Raw genomic sequence first — 21,123 nt, 5'->3', positions numbered from 1 at the left:
TTACAGATATATATATAAGAATAAATATAAACACATCTGTGTCGTGGATATAAGTGTATTTATAACAAATAACAATAACAAAATATTATGATAAGTAACGATTGTAATGTTCGTTTTCGTTTGTTTCCTATTCAAACCAGGCCCAGGTGAGTTTGAACAGGATCGTCTAAAAATATTGGCTTTGGATTTGACGTAGGTACTTAGTTTCTTAAGTGGGTAAGTTTAGACATAAACATATAATTCAATAATATCGTCTTATTCAATAGTTTAGGTAATGACGTAACGTAACTTAACAAATGATAATCTAACCATAAAACTAGTAAATTTCCGCTCATCCAGTTGTTACCTAGTTGCTACTTGTTAGTTGTTACCAGTCGGATTTTAGGGATAATGGACCATGTCCACTTGTATACGGATATTTGTGTATAGATCATGTATTTCAATATTTAATTCTCATCCACAGTTTATGTGCATGTGCTTTTACGTAGTGTTAATTTTTTTTTTTTTATTCCAGTTAGATAAACTTACGAGGATTGTATTTGTCTAGCCTTACAGTAAGTTGAAGTCATAAGCATATAACATCGAACTTTTTTGTTTTTTAGAATTTTTATTAATTTTTATTAGGATTTTAACGTCTTAATATGTTTGCCTTAAGAACAACTTTTCCATTTATTTTTCTGAAAAAGGATAGTTGTAGACTTGTAGAATATTGCAAGGTATACAAAAATGTATATAACATGAATGTTTAAAAATATTTTGATCTTGATAAATATAATGTCTCAAAATTTGTTTTAACGTTGTTCATAGGATTTAAATTCTAAATAAGATAAGACAATAAGAAATCCAAACCTGCAGTATTGGTATACTTTAGGAGGATAAATAAATGCGATCGCTATAGTAGCCCATAATATATTATAGCTATAATCGCTATTATAATTATCTATTGCCATTGTAAATAATTATTAGATTATATATAGGCGCGATTACGATAGTACGATCAAACTACCAACGGCAATCAAAATATGCCTCTATGGTCAACAATAATTAATAATGGAAATGGTACATAATTATTTACATTACGATTTATACTATACATTTATATCAATTATATATCATTGATTAATTTGATTATATTAATTAGTGAATAGGTCATAGCCCATAGCCCATAGGCCTTATTTGACGTGGGCATTTTGGTAGTCTGTACTATTCTAAAAACATAATAATTTTTTACATGCTGTTCACAAGTTCACTAGCCGTCCACGCCATAGTACATTTGTATTTAGTACCACATACCTTTACGCAGTTATCAATTAGAAGTACCTAGGTAATTAAAAAATAAAATAATATAATTTCAAATTTGTTTGTCTATCAGCAGTTATGTCAATAGCCTTAAAAATAAGACTATTAATCAATTTTAAATGTTCCGGGACTTAAGGTTGAATGTTGATGTGAATAGTAAATATTAGTATAATACTTATGGTAAAATGCCGCAGTTGCCATCCCCAGCCCCCCAAATAATGATACATTGATGTCACTGACACAATTAGTTAGAGACTCAATTATTAGTATTCACCGTTACATTCCAATTTTACTGGTGGGGTATATCAGATGGGCGACTCAACAATCAACAATAATTGTTCTTTTCTGTGCCATTTAATCCACCATAGTCTGTACTCAGTGTTATAAAGTGAGTGAATTTAGTTTATAAAAGTTAATAATATTCGACATTATAGCGGTTTGTCGATGATTCCACGGTAAATTACGTTTTTTTTACTCATATCAATCGCTTTACGTTGTACTTAATTTATACTGTTTTACTGTTCCACCTCCGCGTACCTACCTACACAGACATCAAGTAGGGATTAACTATCCGCGTTCAAGTATGTACCTATACAGGCTACATTACATATTATTATAATATGGATTACGTTTATTCTTACAGACTAATATAAGGTATCAAATTTTGATCGTGCACAGTCAGATAGTTGCGTGCGGACATACATACATATTAATATTGTCGTTCTCTCGAACGACTCGATCGGACAACGGAGAAAAAACCGATTGCGTTATAATCGTTGAATTTCGAGTGAACGACAATAATACAGTGAAATGGATTCTATTTTTATAGCACTATCGTAAATGATCATGTTAAACATTTTCGTTAAATAATAGTATGAATTTTTTGTTCATTCTATTCTATTCTGCCGTTGGATAAGTTAAAATTTTTGACATAAGCCATAGGTAAATATTTAGATAAGATTAGTTAGAGTTTATAACATTAAAATTGCTTATTAACAAAAAATTAAACACTAAACATTTAAAATATTAAAATTAATTATAAATACACAATACTGGGCTAGTTAATGATTTTTTTTTTTTAACTCAGTTAAGTTAATATGCATACACATAAGACATATAGTATATATTTTATTTTTAAGTACAGAAGTTTTAGATTTTAGTGTTGGTATTTATTTTTTCCCGAAATGACGTCATGCATCGTCAATCGTCGATAACAATAATATAGCATGATATATAGGCAATAATGTTTTATTAGCATTATCATTCGATATATTTTAGGTTTTGAAGGAAAAATAAATAGTAATCATGGCTGAAAAATTATTAATAATTAATAATATAATATATATAATAATCTGCACTCGTTTATACTATGTGCATATTAAATAGTATTTTACTGCCGTGAGTTATGTACTTATGTAAACATTTATATTTGTTTTGTTATTTTGCCTATTAATATTTATACGTGTAATGTGTTTGATTGTTAGAAAAATGGGTAATTTTAAAGAGAAGGTTTTAGTGTTGGTTATTTTTTTTAAACCCCTCCCAGAAGCAAATTTGAATGTACGCCACTGGTTACTAGGTACTTTTTATTGATGAAACTCTAGTATAGTAGTAGGTACCTAAACTTGTAAAATTATTTGTTGTCTTGATGCCTATAGAATATCTAGTAGAACTCAGTAGAAGTCAAGCAGAGCTTATAATTTTGCTAATGACTGTTTTGTCTAGTAAGACAATGTAACAGCTCTCTGTTGATTGTTATCATCTAAAAATGTGAATATGGTTGTAATAAAAACTGAGCAATAAATTATTTTTAAACAGTGAGTAAACACTCCAGCTTTTAAATAATTAAAAAGGGGGAAAGTAGGTACACTCTGATGTGCGTTAGTGGTCAAGACGTCGAGTGTAGGTACTTAGTAAGTACTATACTTATCTAATATCTCGTACCGCGTCATTGAGGAAGTCACCAGTGGTATATTAAAAAACTACTGCTAAAAAAAGAAGTTTATCGTAATTCCACAATATTTTTTTACGAGCGTCTAAATTAATGAATGCTGATCGAAATGATTATCTTATTTTGCTAAATAACTATAAATGAATAACCGAAGATACTTAGCATTGTCACTAACTATGAATTTTATCATTTTCTTTACATAACAATATTTTTGTATATTTGACTATTTTTTTTCCTTGTTATCGAGATGAATGGTCTTAAGCTATTTATGAACATTTTTGATTTTAAATTTTTATTAGTTTTTTTTTTCTTAAATCTCAATACAATTTTTTTCGTTGGGTCAAAAAGTTTGAAACAATGATTCCTCATAAGTTGCTATAATATCAGTTCAAAAATGTTAAAGATTTATACTAGCATGATTTTGTTCATCAGGATTATTAGATCAAATTCGACAAAATTCACGAATTTCGTAAATTTGAAAGTTATTTCGTAGTTGAAATTGATAAAATTTTCAATTTTAAATCCCGAACAAAGCGATGAAGGTGATTGAAGCGATGATTTTACAATTTTACATTTTATATTTTTTTGTGTCTGTCATCATGGTTTGGGACAGTAAAAGTGATTCGATATTTTAACAGTAACTTTTCTGGCGGGAAAATGAATATAGTTGCTAGTTGGTTCATTCGGGAGGTGGTTCAACATTTTAAATTCCTAATAGTTATCAAAAGCAAGAGGAAAAACAAACAAAAAAATAAGAAAAGAAGGGAATTTTTATGCAAAACCAGTTTTCGAATAAAAAATTCAAAAAATGGTAGTTTGTTTGCAAAAATATTTCTGACTTCTGGAAAACCATATAGGTACTATGCCTTTATGTTCCATGGTTGTTTTTGATCTTAAAAAAGTGCCTACAAACATAAATTTAATTTCTTTTTTTACAATTAGGCCAATTATTATTATGTGTTATCATTTATTATAAATATTATTTATAATCAATAGTATTATGTACCAAATAACCACTACTCACTAGCCATAACGATGACGACCGTGTTTCTGTTTTATCCTAAAATGGCAAAAATCAGACAGCTACCTATTGAAATTGTTGAGTCATTGCATTAATATGAATACAATGATTAAACGTAAATTAATATAATCACAGTTTACAGATATAAGTTGTAACAATGGGTTTATTGTAGAAACGGTACAAGTAAAACTAATTGTCGTGCGAGGCATACACGTCGCGTTTGATAGGACAATCCTACACCATGTATATATGTAAACATTAATTAATACGTAACAGAAATGATTAATTTATTTTGTTAAATAATATTTTTGATTTATAAACTCTAACAATAATTAAAACAAATTATGACAAAAGTGAAAATTTTAATACTTTTACATGATAGTGAGAATTGTTGATTTTCGTAATAATTTATTATGATAGTTATCGGTTGTTGCTTCTCAATGTTCATCCGTATGGATATAGAAATAAATGCAGCGTTTTAAATTCATCGAATTTCTTACTAATGTGTATTCGGTGTAGCGAAAGTTTCATAATGATAGATAACAAGTCGTGGAGAAGTCGAAACTCGAAGTAATAACTTTCGTCAATTCGTTATTTTGTTTCTAACCACATCATCGTCTCTCTTGAGATCACCCCGTGAATTTTTTTTACGAAAAGTGTCTTAGACACACAAACACAAATCATTGTAGAATACTAGAATCAATATATTAATATTGATCCTAAATTGGCTTCGGCTGTCGGCTCTGAATCTAAAAGTAATCAATTGCAATAAGTACTGTAAAAAGTGTACCGATATTAAATAATTTTTAAAATATGTAAACCATAAGTAAAAATCCATCACTTACTACCTTATGTGTTTAATTTATAACAGGATAAACAAATGAAAATACCAGTTAAAGATTGGAGAAATAATGTATAAAAATAGATACAAAGAAAAGAATGTCAAACGTCAATATCATCAACGTAGAAGTTTAAGAACAAATCCATCAGCAAATGTAGAAAATATTCAATTTGTAATAGAGTCACCCAACGAGCAAAATGAACAGTCACAATCAAGTAGTTCTAAGTCTAAGAAAAAAAGAGAAAAAAAACAGATTACAGGAAATAAACAAGAACAACCAAAATGCAAACAAAATTCACAAAATAGACAAGAAAGATGGAGAGGAAAAAAAGCTAAGCATGCCAACCTTAAAGAAATAAATATAAAAAAGTATAGTCTTGGAATTGAGAACCTTGAAAAATTAAGTTGTAAAGACCCTTCTGAAATTGTATTTGTGATGTCTAATAATTTGAATGGATTCATGGAATTATTTAAACAAAATAAAGAACCAGATTGGATTTTTTTGCTTATGAAAGTATCAGCTAAGATTTGTTCTACTGAATTAACACAAAGCAAAACATTTTTACTCACAGAACTAACATGTAATCAATTTTTTGATCACCTAAAAACATATATATTGAGTACACCAACAGAAAAAAACTTAAATCGATGCAACAATATGAATACATTTTATGAAGATTGTTTAGTTGTGTTTCAATCTATAACTTCTTTGTTTCCAAAAACCACAGAAGAAAAATTAAAGGAAATTATAGTCAGTAGTAATATTGCTTTAAATGGTATAAAAAGTTTTTGTAATCCCATTAAAATAAATGAAACCACCATAGTTAAAATGAATGATCTACTGCAAAAAATCAATGATACTAAACTAAATTAACAGAAGAATTAAAATTGAAAGAAAAATTAGTATTTGAAAATATTGCCCAACTCATGCCTCCACCTGACGATTTTAGAGAACTAACTGCATATCCAACTGCAATTGATCTCGAACGTGGAGAACGATTTTTACGACCTAATATCTCTAAAGGAGCTTATCAGAATGTAGAACACTATTTAGATGTTCAATTTCGTCTATTACGTGAAGATTTCATTGCTCCACTACGAGACGGTATACAATTTTATAAAGACACAATAAATAATCAACATCAACATGAACGTCGAAAAAAAATAAATAATATCCGTATTTACCGTGACATTGAATTTGAAAAGAAAGGTGAATTTGTTCGTGATAAATATGGTTATCTAGTTAACTTTGAAAAAAAATATAAATTAAGAATCAACTGGGATATGGCAAAACGATTTATGTATGGATCTTTATTACTATTTTCCGGAAATGATTTTAAAACTTTTTTTTTGGGCATTGTTATGGAGCGGAAAATTGAACTTTTGACACAAGGAAAGTTAATCGTGGAATTATTAGAAGATGCAAAACCTTTATTCAATACGCCTCTAACTATGGTAGAAAGTGAAGTATTTTTTGAACCATATAAATGTTCAATGGAAGTTCTTAAAAACATTAATAGTCATAATTTCCCTATGGAAAAGTATATAATATCAGCTTGTAATAAGATCGACTATCCATATTATATTGATGAGTTACCTGAACACACCTACTATGCAATTGATGATTTGGTTAAATTTCAAGTACTGAGTCAAAATCATTGGCCTACACAAGAATAGCTAGGACTCGACGAAATGCAACATGGAGCATTTAGAGCGGTGTTGACACAAGAATTTACAGTTATTCAAGGACCACCTGGTACTGGAAAAACATTCATTGGATTGAAAATAATGAAAACAATTATAAATAATTTATACGACAATCCATTACTCACCAAACCAATTTTAGTAGTTTGTTACACAAATCATGCTCTTGACCAATTTATGGAAGGCATATTGAGTTTTACAAACAAAGTTATTAGAATTGGAGGTCAATCTAAATCAAAAATAATTGAAGAATACAGTTTAAAGAATATATCTCGTATGTACAGAAGATCCATTACAACTAATAGAGGTCTTCAAAATATTGAAGATCAAGTGAAAACTACTATAGGGAACATACAGTATTTTAAGGAATGTAGTGAAGTTGTATCATATAACAATGGAATATTAGAGTTGTCATTGTTGAAAAACGGTATGCCCAAATGTTATCATTATTTTTTTAGAACAAATTTGGACCTTCTCACTTGGTTATTCAAAGATTTAAATTATTTTAAGGTAGATCCTATTGGGTTTATAACTCAAATAACAAATGAATTGGTTTATAAAGTTTTTCACTCGGAAAAGTTGTTAGAAATCAAACAAGTTGATGAGAATAATGATGAAGTGAAACCAGATGACTTACAGTTAAAACATTATCACGAAAATGTTGTTATTTATATTATCACATTAAATGACATAAAAAAAGCTTGTAATGAACAGTACACGTATAGTAGACAGTTAGAGAATCAATCGAATGTTGATGCAAAATGTCTTTATGATTCTGAAGAAGCCAAATTCAACTTAGGTATAATGGAGAAAATACAAGATTATTTTGTTTTTATGATGAATTTGATTAATGATGATATAGTACTACCACAAACAATAAAAAAATTGAATGTTCTAAATATGAGACAAAGATGGTCTTTATATTTCCGTTGGGTAAAAGAAACCAAAGCTATGTTCGATCCAAAAATAATAGATTGTGAACTAAAGTATACTCAAGTTTATAAGCAATATGCTGAGTTAAGAGAGTTGCAAAATGTAGAGCTCTTAAATAAGATGCATGTAATAGCATTAACTACAACTGGTGCTGCTAAACACAGAATAATGCTAGAAGGATTAGAATCACCAATTGGTAAGAATAATGATTTTAAATTACTTTTTTAACAAACTGTATAATAAATATTAATTTTCAGTGGTTGTTGAAGAAGCTGCTGAAGTTCTGGAAGCACATATTGTCTCTTCTTTCACAAGTCACTGCCAACATCTAATATTAATAGGTAGGTATTTGTAAGTAACCATATGCAAAAATATGTGTAAGTTAATTATTTGTAATTTTAAAGGTGATCATAAACAACTACGTCCTAGTAATGCAGTTTACAAACTGGCAAAAGATTTTAATTTTGATATTTCGTTGTTTGAACGTATGGTCAACTGGTCAACAATGATGTACCTTGTTACACGTTAGGCGAACAACATAGAATGCGCCCTGAAATATCATCTCTTATAACTCCATCAATATACAATGAATTGAAAAATCATATTTCTGTTCACAATAGGGAACACATACGTGGTGTTACAAAAGATGTATTCTTCCTAAATCATAATATATATGAAAACGATGTATGTAATATCTGTTACTGTATTTTATCATGATGCAATTCAATTAATACAATTTGTTTTATTGTTTAACTTTGACTATTCAGGTGGAGGAAAGTTCAAGCAAATGTAACGAACATGAAGCTAGATTTTTAATTATGTTTGCCAGACATTTAATTTTACAAGGATATAAAACTGATCAAGTTACAATATTAACAACTTATAGTGGTCAATTATTTCTAATTCGTTCGGTAAGCCTGTTTTTAAGTTCTAATTTAGGACAATATAAATGATAACTGATTTGATTCAAAGCATTATTAATATTATTTTTTTTATTGAAATTATTAAGTATTAAAATATGAATAATTCATTGTATAATATATTTTAAGTTGAGCAAAAAACATTCAATATTAGAAGGGATGAAGATCACAGTGGTAGATAATTATCAAGGAGAAGAAAGTGATATAATATTGCTATCACTAGTTAGAAGTAACGAAAAGGGAAATGTTGGATTTTTGAAAACTGAGAACAGAATATGTGTTGCATTGTCAAGAGCAAAGTATGGACTTTACATAATGGGTAACATGGACAATCTGTACAAATCTGGTAATTTGTGGAAACAAATAAAAGAAACTTTAGTAAATCAGGGTTCTTACGGTAAAATTATAGTTTTGTTGATATTGTATAATGTCGATAGTTTTAATTTAAATTTGATTGCATGACTTGTTTTAAGGCGATGAATTGACTTTAGAATGTGCTGTTCATTCTGGTATTATGACAAAAGTTGCAAGGAGTGAAGATTTTGATATTATTAAGGAAGGTGGTGGTTTTTCCATTATGTGTAAATCATTGTTATTGTGTGGTCATTATTGTTCAAGTGTATGTCATTCTTATGACCGTGAGCATTTGAAATTTAAATGCATGAAGCCGTGTAATAAGTATAATGTTTTAATTTACCATTTTCTTAAAAAGTTATTTTGTTATGTAATTTTATATCATAGGTTTTGTGATTATAATCATCCATGTGAAAAAAACTGTTTTATGGATTGTGGAAAGTGCGCTGTGCCATTAATCAAAGAGTTACCGTGTGGTCACCAATTAACATTACCATGTTTTGTTGATATTCTTACTTATCCCTGTGAAGAAATGGTTGGATTTATTACTATTTATTTTCATGTTATATTATTTAAATTACATATACACAATGCACTTGAATTTAATTTTAGGTGGAAGTTGTCCTAGAAATATGTGGTCATACAATTTTAAAAAAATGTCATGACAAAAAACCAAACTGCTCATATAAATGTATAGATCGGTTAGATTGTGGTCATGCTTGTGAAAAAAATTGTCACAAGAATGATGATCCAGAACACGAGAAGGTACCTCTACTATTAGTTTTTGAAAAATTATTTTATATTTTAATATTGTTATTTTATAAATATATCCACAGTATAAATGCTTAAAACCTTGTGAAAATATGAGCAAAAAGTGCTCTTTAAATCACAAATGTCAAAAGATGTGTTATGAAGATTGTTCATTATATTGCGATGTTAAAGTTCAGAAAGTTCTGCGTTGTGGACACATCAAGAATGATAGTCTTTGTGGATTAAATATTGATGAGATTAAATGTATTCTTCCTTGTGATCGTCCATTAAAATGTGACCATAAGTGTCAATTTAAATGCTATGAAAAATGTAAACCTTGTGAAAAACAAGTAAGTTGAGTATTTTATTACACCCTCCCGTTTTATTTATTTTATTTTATCTATATATTTCAGGTAGTAAAAGTTATACCAGACTGTGGCCATTCAATCACTATGAAATGTAAAACTCTACCAGAACGTGAGCTTTGCACTAAAATATGTAACCGAATTTTAGATTGCGGGCATATGTGTAAGAATTTATGCGCAGAAGAATGTGCAACTAAAGATTGTGAGGAAATAGTATTGCAAAAAAAGAGTAAACTTTCTTGTGGTCATAATAGCGTTTGGGTTTTATGTTGTGACAAGGATAAAGGTAATATCTTTGTAAAATAATATTATTTTATTTATAATTTTCTTTTTCAAATTATCTATAAATACAAATGTTTGATTTTTTTCAAGTACATTTATTTTTTGATATTTAAATTTTAAATACATATAGTTCTATAGCTCTATGACTAATATGTTCATTTCTTGCATGCAGAGCTCTGGCTCCGGAGGCTCCATAGAATTAATCCGTACTGTTTTTAAATATTTCAGACGAAAATGCAAATTTTATTTCCTGTATTTTTGAGGGGAGAAGGATTCGCATAAAAATCTGAATTTTGATGGGAGGGCTGTAGAAATGTAAAGAAATCGTAGAAAATATATAAAAATTCTTTTAAATTATAAATTATAACATACATTGTATACAGTTGGCATTGTACAAAATTGTATGAAAGTAAAATTTATTGCATTCCATAATTCAATGTTAGGAAAGTGCGTCCACCTGAAAAAAGTTCAGACGCAGCATATTCTGTATCTGCTTACTGCTTTCAGTTGTGTGCACTCCTATGATTCATGTTATTTATAAAATAGAATTTATTTTAGAATTTCAAAATTTTTTGGTTTGTAGAACATGTATTTTGTAAATTGGAAATTCAAATAAAAAATAAAATTATTATATTATAGAGTTCAGACTGGACAGCCAATATCTACTTGATAAATGCCGTGAACCATGTTTACAAAAATTAAATTGTAATGATATTTGTTTGGGAACATGTGGAGAATGTAAACAAGGACGTTTACATATGCCTTGTAGTAAGATTTGCAACAAGATAAATCCATGCAATCATACGTATGTGTAAACATTTTTATTTAAAACCTATTGGTTTGTTTATAATCATGTATAATAATTTATAATTACAGATGTAAATTCCCTTGTAAGGAACGGTGTCCACCTTGTAATCAGAAATGTGTCTATTCATGTTTACATTCTAAATGTAGTTGTTTGTGTGGAAATGCATGTATACCATGTGAGGTAATAAATAAATAATAACTGATAAAATTATAAATGTATAACTTTTATTTTTATTCCCTTCAGCCACATAATGTGGATGTTTTTGATGTTAGAAATGTTTGGTTGTGAATGTTTAAATTAATTATATATTCTGTTAAAAGTACTTGGATCTTTTAATTATAATTGATATGTTGGTTTTGATTTTGTTAATAGGAAAAATGTGAGTGGGTGTGTCCACATTTGAAATGTACCAGAAAATGTTATGAAATATGTGATCGAAAGCCTTGTTTTATGCCTTGCATGTTGAAGTTGATATGTGGGCTTGAGTGTATAGGTTTTTGTGGTGAACCGTGTCCCCCTCTCTGCCTCATTTGTCAAGAAGATGAAGTTCCAACAATTGTTTTTAGCAATGAAGATGTACAAAATGCAAGGTAAATTGTAAGGAATAGTTGTGAGCCATTTATATTTTTTATTTTGATACAAATCTCAGAAATTAATAGATATATTACTAATAGGTATAAATTATATTGTACCTATTCATTAATTATTCATTTTTATATATTCGTAGAAGCCAATGATTCAATTTGGCATAAAATTCTAAGATTATATGTCATATCAATATATAATTATATTTTTTTTATACTACATTGAATATAGATTATACAATTAACTCACAAAGTTAATAATATATTCTATGAGTGTCGTGTATCAGAGTGATTTTTCTACGTATTGTTTAATGTTAATCATGTGATATTTTTAGGTTTGTTTATTTAGTAGATTGTGAACATATAATAGAATCTGAAACATTGATAAATTGGATGAACTTAAATGATGAAGAAATATGTTTTAAACAGTGTCCTTTATGTAAGACACCTATTTTAAAAACCCAACGTTTTATGAATCAAGTAAAAGTTATACTAGAAGACATATCAAAAATAAAAATAAAACAATATGGGGAAGTAGCTGTAATTCGCCACAAAATGAAAACAATAATTGATTCATTAAGATCCTTGGATAACAATTTTTTTTCAAATTATATTTGTGATACAAAACATAGATATTATAGAATCAAACATTTATGGGATACATTTTGCAAGCCTTTACTTGGATCTTTGACTCAAAAACGTTCTAAGTTCTCTTTACCTGCCAAGGACATTGAATCATTGAATTTTGTCATTGATTTGTTTAAATCTACTTCAAAGTATAAAAATAGAATTCAAAAACTCAAAGATGCCGAAAGAAAAGAATATATTATTAATCACTTTGATTGGATTCTTTCTGTTGCATTCACTTATTCACAGCAGTTATCGAATCAGCAAAAATTTGATATCAACATGGAGATGGCTCGTGGTGCAAGGATTATGAGTTTATATGAGATCATGTCCAGTTCAAAATTTCAGAAGGCACTTGATATGGATAGTTCTCATGCGATTCAGTTAAAAGGCTCAGTAAGAAAAATGGAAGCTCTATTAATGTCTTGTAAAATATATACTGTTGACAGAGATAAAAAAATAAAAAAAATTACTGAGTTGATTTATGAGAAATTTGATGAGCCTGCAGTTATAGCTGTTAAAGATAGACAGATAATTCATGCTGCTATGTCTACCAGTTTTTCAAGATGCAGTAAAGCTCAAAGGCATTGGCGTAAATGTCGGAATGGCCACTTTTATTGTGTTATGGAATGTGGAGTGCCAATGAAGCAATTTGTTTGTCCTAAATGCATAGTATAAATTGACAGATCAAATCACAGATGGGTGTCGATAAAAAAAAAAATTATAATAATGATACCTATTTGCTCAAAAAATATGATTTTAATAGTTTGAATTTTACAAAGTTTAAATGTTATAATATTGGATTTAATTTAATTTTTTTATTATGTTTTGATGATTAAAATAATAATTTTATGAAAATGAAATTGTGGATTGGGAACTCAATAGTGTAATATATGCAAATTGATACATCAATTGTTTTTTTTCACATCATTATGAACATATTATGACATCTTTATAAAAAGTTGAGTACATAGGTCATAGACAGATAATTCAGTACAAGGTTAATAGTAATCCAAAGTGAATGCTGTTTATTTAAATTGGTTGATATTGGTGACTTTTATAGAGGTAGAGTTTTAATTGTAAGTTTAGAAAATATGTTGATAGATGATAATTACTCTTTAATTGTACTTGAATTAATAAATCGACCACGGAGAATGACATAATTGTGTTGTTCATCTTAAAGTATTACCAGAGTGGCAGAGTGAGATGACCTGTCCAAAGGTTTAGCTGTCGTGACTTTTTGGAGCCATACAAATGCTTTAACATATAGAAAACAAAATAGTTGGTAATTTAAACTTTGGGAGAACAAAAGTTAAAAGTTTTTATTTTCACTGCAGACATACCAAATGCTAATAATATTCTAATTGCTACACAGATGGCACAGCAGTAATAAGTGAACATTGTAATAACATTGTAGCATCATCCAATCTCTAATTGCATCTTATAAAAATAGAAAAATGGGCATCCAATTGGAAAATCAAAATTAATGTCCTTCCCTGTTCCTTTCACCTTAAGAAAAGAAATATCTCCTTAAAGGAGATGATTTTTCTGACTAATTTTTGTGCATACAGACACAATTTAAAACTAATACATTGAATGACCTCAGCTTGGAGTAAAAAATATGTGAGTACCTGAAGATTTAAATTTTTAATGTCTTATTGGATATAGTTATAAATGTTAGTTAATAGGTAAAATAGGTACCACAAATTAAAATATACTGGAGAGTGGGTCCCACGATTTAAGATATACAGGTCGCCCATCGGCATATGATGAGGTGAGTACCAAATTGAGTTCTTCGTGGAGCTGGAAATTACAGCATGTGCTTTCTGTAAGAGAACAGTAAATAATTAATTTACTTATTATAAAATAGTATATTATATACAGGTATTCAATGCTTGACTTGGATGAGCATGGAGTACCTCAACTAATTTTCAGAAATGTTAGCAAACTCTTACTATTATTATGTTATTATTATAAAATTTAACAAGTGACGTGGATGTTCTTTTTTTAAAGTAAATAGAGCCCCCCTATTTCAAGTCCAGCACTGCAAATCTTATATTTATGAGTTATAATTAAATCATATTTTACAGTGTTATTACTATGCCAGACAGGACATGTACAATGCTGACTCAGCCAGGTGAAGCTGTACTTAAGATGATAGTTATTTATTAGTCCAGTGTTTGTCAAGTTCCTTATAAAAAGGAATTCGTTCCGTTCCTTGTTCCTTTTAAAAAAAAAGAATTCGTTCCTTTGTCGTTTCTTTGGAAAAAGAACTAGTTCCTTTTTTAGTTCCAGATGAAATAAAAATTCTTATTTAATCATCAATTTTTTTCTTAACATATATACTTAGGTACTTTAATTTTTAATCATATTTATACATACCTACAAGTAAATTTATATTATTGTACATTAACATTTTAATTTTTAGCTGTAGTTACTAGGTAGGTATTACTGTATTAGTGTATTAGTGCCGGATCGAACTATGCGTTTTGTCGGTTGCCGATAAAACGCAACCGATCGTTAAACGACCGCGACATCCATAATTAACATTAAACCGCATTATCAGGGCCAGACTGACCGATTCGGCGAACCGATTTGAAATCGTCGGGAACGGGCTGCAACAGGTTGCGGTTGACTTTACCGATGCGGTTCGGAAAATATCCTAAAACACTTTATTTAATATTGAGCCGATCACACATGGGGATTATCGGTTGCGGTTTTAAATTTAAATTATAATATTTTATAATTTATAAAACATTGATAGTTTTTAATTGTATTAACATACCTAAATTAACATATATTCTACGGAGAAATTAATTTCGGAAGTCCAGAACTATCCTTGTTTATGGGACATGAGTTCTAAAGAATACAGCGATAAGGACTTAAAAAAATCATGTTGGATGAAGGTAGCTGACTCAGTTTATTCTACTTCTTCTTCTTCTTTAGCTTAACGGTCCCTGTAGGACCTGAGCTGCCACAAGCAATTCTCTCCATCTTTCCCTTTCCAATGACAGGTCAACTGTCATATTTCTTCCCAGCATCTTGATATCTTTCTCTACCGCATCTTTCCACCTCGTTCGTGGTCTGCCTATTGGCCTTTTTTTTGTATGGTCTCTGACCTCTGTTAGTACTTTTTTGATTATGTCGCCATCGGCTCTCCATACATGTCCAAACCATTCCATTCTCTTAATTTTTATATACGTCGTAATATTGGGCTTTGAAAATAGTCTGTATAGATCTTCATTCTTCCTTCTCTCAAAAATTCTTAACTCTGTATTATATATTGGGCCAAAAATGTTTCTAAGTACCTTTCGTTCGAATATTGCCAATCTGTTGTCATCGCCTTTCGTTGAGGATCATGTCTCACATGCATACGTGATTACTGGTCTTAGATAGCTTGTATAGAGTAAAGTTTTTGATTTTCTTGACAGTAATTTGGATTTTAGTAGTTTACTTATACTGTGATAGCACCGGTTCCCACTAGCTATTCTTTCACTTATTTCTCGATGCATGTCGTTTTTACTATTTATGTTCACTCCTAGGTATTTGAAGTTTTCCACTTTTTCAAAAGTTAGATTACCTACTTGTAAGTTATGTTGATTTTCGTTGTTTCTAGAGAGTACCATAAATTTAGTCTTCTCTTGATTTACGCATAGCCCCATCTTTTTACTAGCTTCCAACAATTCAGATGTAGTTTGTGTGATTTCTTGTCTGGTGTTGCCTAATATGACTAAATCATCTGCATACGCTAATATCGATTCATTCCCTAATATCGCCACCCTTTGTCTATGTGTTAATTCTCTTATGACCTTCTCTAAACCTATATTGAATAGTGTCAGGGAACAAGGCATCGCCTTGCCGTAGTCCTGAGTTAATTTCGAATTCCGATGACAGCTCTCCTAAAAATTTTACTTTACACATGGTCTTGGCATTGCAGAGTTTTACCATATCAACGTATTTCTTTGGGATACCAAAGCTAATTATGGCTTTCCATAACTCTTCTCTATGTATACTATCGTATGCCTGCCTGTAGTCGATGAATACCATGTATAAGTCTTTATTAAATTCGTAATGTTTTTCCATTACTTGTTTGAGAATGAAAATTTGATCTGTTGTTGATCTACCTTTTCTGAAACCACATTGGTATCTTCCAACGATTTCTTCAGCAAAGGGAGTTAACCTCTCTAATAGGATTGAAGATAGTATTTTGTAACAGGTATCTAAAAGGGAGATTCCTCGGTAATTTTTTGTTTCTAGTATATTTCCTTTCTTAAATATTGGACAGATTATGGCTGTATTCCATTCTTCAGGTATCTGTTGTTTTTCCCAAATTATGTTGATCAGTTTCCACATTTCATTTTTCACTGCTTCTCCGCTATTTTTCACTAGTTCTGCTACTATGTGGTTTTCTCCAGGTGCCTTATTATTTTTCAGTCTATTAATCGCTGCGTTGATTTCCGATCTCGAGGGCGAGCTAATGTATGGCTCCACTGTACTATATTGCATATTTGTGTGTTCATTTGTTCTAATAGTTGTATTATTAAGTAGTTTATCAAAATAGCTTTTGAACTCTTCTGCAACCTCCCTTTTATTTGTGACCAGCTCTCCTACTTGATTTTTTATCATTAATGTTTGTTGTTTAAAACTTTGCTTAATAGTATTACTAGTATTGAAAAATTGTTTAGGGTTATATCTGTTATTTTCCATTTCTTCGATCTTTCTTTTCTCTTCTAGTCTTTTTTCTTTTCTTAGTATTTTATTAGCTTCTTTTCTACTTGCTGTGTATTGTTCTATATTTTCATTTGTAGGATGTTTTAGTGCGATTTCTCGTAATTTATTTCTTTTATCTATAATTTCTTTGCAATTCGCATTAAACCAGGGTTTCTTTTTAGTATTTTTGCATATTCCTAAGCACTTTTTTGCTCCTTCTGTAACTGTCGTTTGTATATTTTTCCATGTATGTTCTATATTTTCTTCATTACTTTCAGTTATTAATTTTAATATTTCATCATGTGTGGTTTGTCTATAAAACTCGTGTATCTGTTCTTCTCTAAGTTTTTCAATAGTGTATTTTATTGATGATTTTATATTGGTTGTTCTTCTTTTTTCTGAAAGTCTTAATGCGAATCTTGCTATGACTAAATAGTGATCAGAGTCTGCATCGGCACCCCTATAGCTTCTGACATTTTGTATGTATCCTTTCTGTTTATTTTGTATCATTATATGGTCTATTTGGTTCTTTACCACTCGATTTGGTGCTATCCATGTTTGTTTATAAATGTCTTTTCTGGGGAAGTATGTGCTACTTAGGGTCAATCCATTAGTCATACAGAAGTTAATTAAGCGTGTGCCATTGTCATTACTTTTGTCATGGAGACTTTCTCGACCTATGGTTGGTTGGTACATCTCCTCTCTTCCCACTTTAGCATTTAAGTCTCCAAGTACAATTTTAACACAGTAATTGGGTATTAAATCCCATACTCTATCTAGTTCTTCGTAAAAACTTTCTTTGATATCCTCTCCTTTTTCTTCCGTTGGTGCGTAGCAGTTAATTATTACTATGTCAAATATGTGTCCTGTTAATCGTATGTAGCATATGCGTTCATTTATTGCTTGAAATGTTTTGACATGTGTTAAGATAGGCTCACTTACTGCAAATCCTACTCCATTTTCGTACTTTCCGTTTCTGTTACCACTATAGAAAATTGTTTTATCGTCCTTTTTTATGTTTCCTTCACCAGGCCATCTAACCTCTTGTAAAGCTAGTATAGCAATATTGTAATTTTGGGTAGTGTCCAGCATGCATTGTAACGCACCCGGTTTATTTAAAGTTCTAATATTCCAAGTCCCAATTTTGATGCAGTTTTCCGATTCCAGTCTTTGTCCAGTTCTCTAATCTCTTCCATATCCGAGGCTTGTTTTGTGGTTTCTTAACATTTGGAGTGTTTTCCGATGTAGGGTTGTTAGCCCTACGATCAACCTCCCTTACCTAGGGAGGAGAGGAGCTCGGGGCCCCGGGTTCACCATACCCGTAACACATGTAGTGTTTCCCCTGGGGGTCAGTTTATTCTACAAATTGGAATAATTTTTCATCTACTGAAAAAGAAGAAAGAGGTAAGACCTATTATGTATTAATGTAAAATTATATTTACAATATTATATAGGTATGCAAGTAATATTTTTTTATAACTAAGTATATTTAGCATACCTGCATAGTACGCATCATACAAAATAATTAGGTTCCTAATTTTCGTACATTTTATTTTTACATTTTATTTGTCACAATTGTATTATCATATAATAATAATAATAATAATAATATATTGATTATACATTTATAACTATACAATATGGCTAATTTAAAATAGAATATTTAGAAAATAATTTTACTTAGATAATATACTGCATGGTTACTTTGTTCTTTACAAACACTTGGGTACACAAATGACTCAGTTATAACTGAGTAGGTTACAGCCATGGAAAGGGATTCACTTGGGCAGTATGTTACATAGAATAGAGGTAGATTCAGAGCTGACATTATTGATCGAGAGGTAATTGTAAAACTTATTGAGTTGTACACTAGGTACTGAATTCTGCTGACGATAGTAGTCGATTTTTAGTATACCTTTCGTTTAAAAATGTTGTCAAGAAATGTTATTATTGCGTTAATACAACGAAGACGGATTATGAAGAGAATGAAGAAGAGAAATAGAGAATATTGGGTGCATCCAATCTATAGTAGTAGATTATTGCATGGAAAATTTCATACATTGCATTCCAAATTATTGAATTTCCCAGAAAAGTTTTTTGGTTACTATCGTATGAGCATAACTAGCTTCAATGAACTCGTCAAATTAATTGGACCAGCAATAGCGAAGGAGAATACACAGTTAAGACTCTCCATACCTGTGGAAGAAAGATTGAGTGTTACGATACGGTAAGATAAACCACAAAAATTATTAATTCTCTTTTATTATTTTATTAAAGTTAAAACCGCAATATTAAGTATATTGAAAAATAATATAAAAATATATGTATAATATTATTACAATGTTCATAAGTCATATATTTCCGTATCATCTGAAAAATGGGAACGAACTGTATCATTAGAATTTTCTGGCGATGGAGTATTTTGAATATCTTGAAACGTAGGCAAACTGTGTGGTGTGGTAAAACTGGACGTATAATTTGAATGCTGAGATAGTTGTGGTGGTGGCATGATGTTACTCCCTGGATGATATACAGGATAAGACAACGTCGCTGTAAGACATTGTAGCTACTTGTTGATTGAGAACTTGTCTGAAAACGCCTTGCTAGTGTTATTTGTTTAAAAATTTTAAGAATACCAATTTTAGTATCGAGTTTTTCTTCTGCGTTTAATTTCTGGAGTGATGGGACAAGAGATAAAGCAACATTTGTATCTTCATCAACCGGCTGATTTAATGCTTTTATTAATGCTTCGTCCAACTCGTCTGGTTTCGATACATTAGTCCTCTTTTTTCGATTAGGAATAGGTGTTGAAGTGGTAGGGCCAGTGTCGTTATTGTTGTTGTCGTCTTCGTCTTCATGAGAATCATTTGGTTCCAGGTTACCTTCTGTTCGCGAATTTCCATACAAGGAAGTAAAAATAATAATTTTTCAAAATACACATATTTACGCCTCTTGGTTGCAGCTTGTCCTGATTTTGTGTTTTTTTGGGCGTTTAATTCTCTACGAAAACAAGTCCGTAAATTAGCCCATGTTTTTTGCACTTCATGACCTGAATAATAATAATGAAAATATAATAATAAGTACAATATATATTGACCAAAAAAATTACATTTGAAAATTTCATTGTGTGTATAAAATATAACAATTTACTCTAAAAGTTTCATATACCTATCCATGAATAATATTTTTAAATTACAACAAATTAACCAAAATCGTTATTATTGGTTTTAATACGTAATTTAGTCTACAATTGAATATAAAATATCTGTAAAAAAACTGAATTAATTAATTTATTAAATTTTTTGGTTACAGTATGAACTATTTATGAGGATCTTTATTTTAAAATTTCAATCCTCATTTATAAAAACTGAATACTTTATAATTTTTGAATTCTGATGATTGATAATAATGTTCGAGACTTAGATAAATTTTGAACTTAAAATTTAATGTGAATTTCTTGTAGACATTTTTTTTATAAAGGTAGACAAACTTATGAGGAATCTTGTATTACATTTTGAAAACTTAGATTTAAAAGTAAAAAATTTTTTATAAATTCCTAACACAAAATGATTTGCAAATATTCGTCATTATATTACGTATTTTGTCAATATTTTAACTTATAATTTATATTTATAATACTTCGATCAAAAAGTATTTGAAAGTATTTGAAATACAAAAAAGCGGGTAAGTAAGTGGATGTCGCTCTGCTGTACAGTAGTTAACAAGTGGGTTACTGTAATGGAACTATTAAATTTGAATTCAATGTTATAATAAATATTTAATTATAATTAATTCTTTCCAGATATTTGGCTACCGGAGCTAGTTTCAACTCGTTGTCTTTTGAGTATCTAATGGGAGCTTCTACAATACGTGATATAACTAAATCTACATGTGAGCAAATATGGAACATACTTCAACCGTTATTTATGGCAATCAAACAAGAAGATGACTGGATTAAAATTGCTGACGAATTT

At 29.7% G+C, this 21,123-nt stretch overlaps 1 protein-coding gene and 1 pseudogene across 1 annotated transcript; one reads left to right on the top strand and one right to left on the bottom strand.

Annotated features, from left to right (window-relative positions):
* Nucleotides 1-1,648: 1,648 nt before the first annotated feature.
* Nucleotides 1,649-13,597, top strand: LOC111042944 (annotated as a pseudogene).
* Nucleotides 13,598-16,225: 2,628 nt separating this feature from the next.
* Nucleotides 16,226-18,241, bottom strand: LOC111042924. The gene has a single exon (XM_022327658.1). It carries the CDS (start codon nucleotides 18,239-18,241, stop codon nucleotides 16,226-16,228), a length of 2,016 nt encoding a protein of 671 aa, XP_022183350.1.
* Between the last annotated feature and the right edge of the window lie 2,882 nt (nucleotides 18,242-21,123).

The sequence above is a fragment of the Myzus persicae genome, unplaced genomic scaffold (genome assembly GCF_001856785.1).
Source record: "Myzus persicae strain clone G006 unplaced genomic scaffold, MPER_G0061.0, whole genome shotgun sequence".
Lineage (NCBI taxonomy): Eukaryota > Metazoa > Arthropoda > Insecta > Hemiptera > Aphididae > Myzus > Myzus persicae.
Note: the sequence above shows the minus strand (reverse complement) of the source record. Positions and strands in the feature narration are given on the sequence as shown.

Bases quoted from the DNA above. Each gene is read 5' to 3' on its own strand.
- LOC111042924 (XM_022327658.1), bottom strand. From the start codon at position 18,241: ATGCTGGACACTACCCAAAATTACAATATTGCTATACTAGCTTTACAA.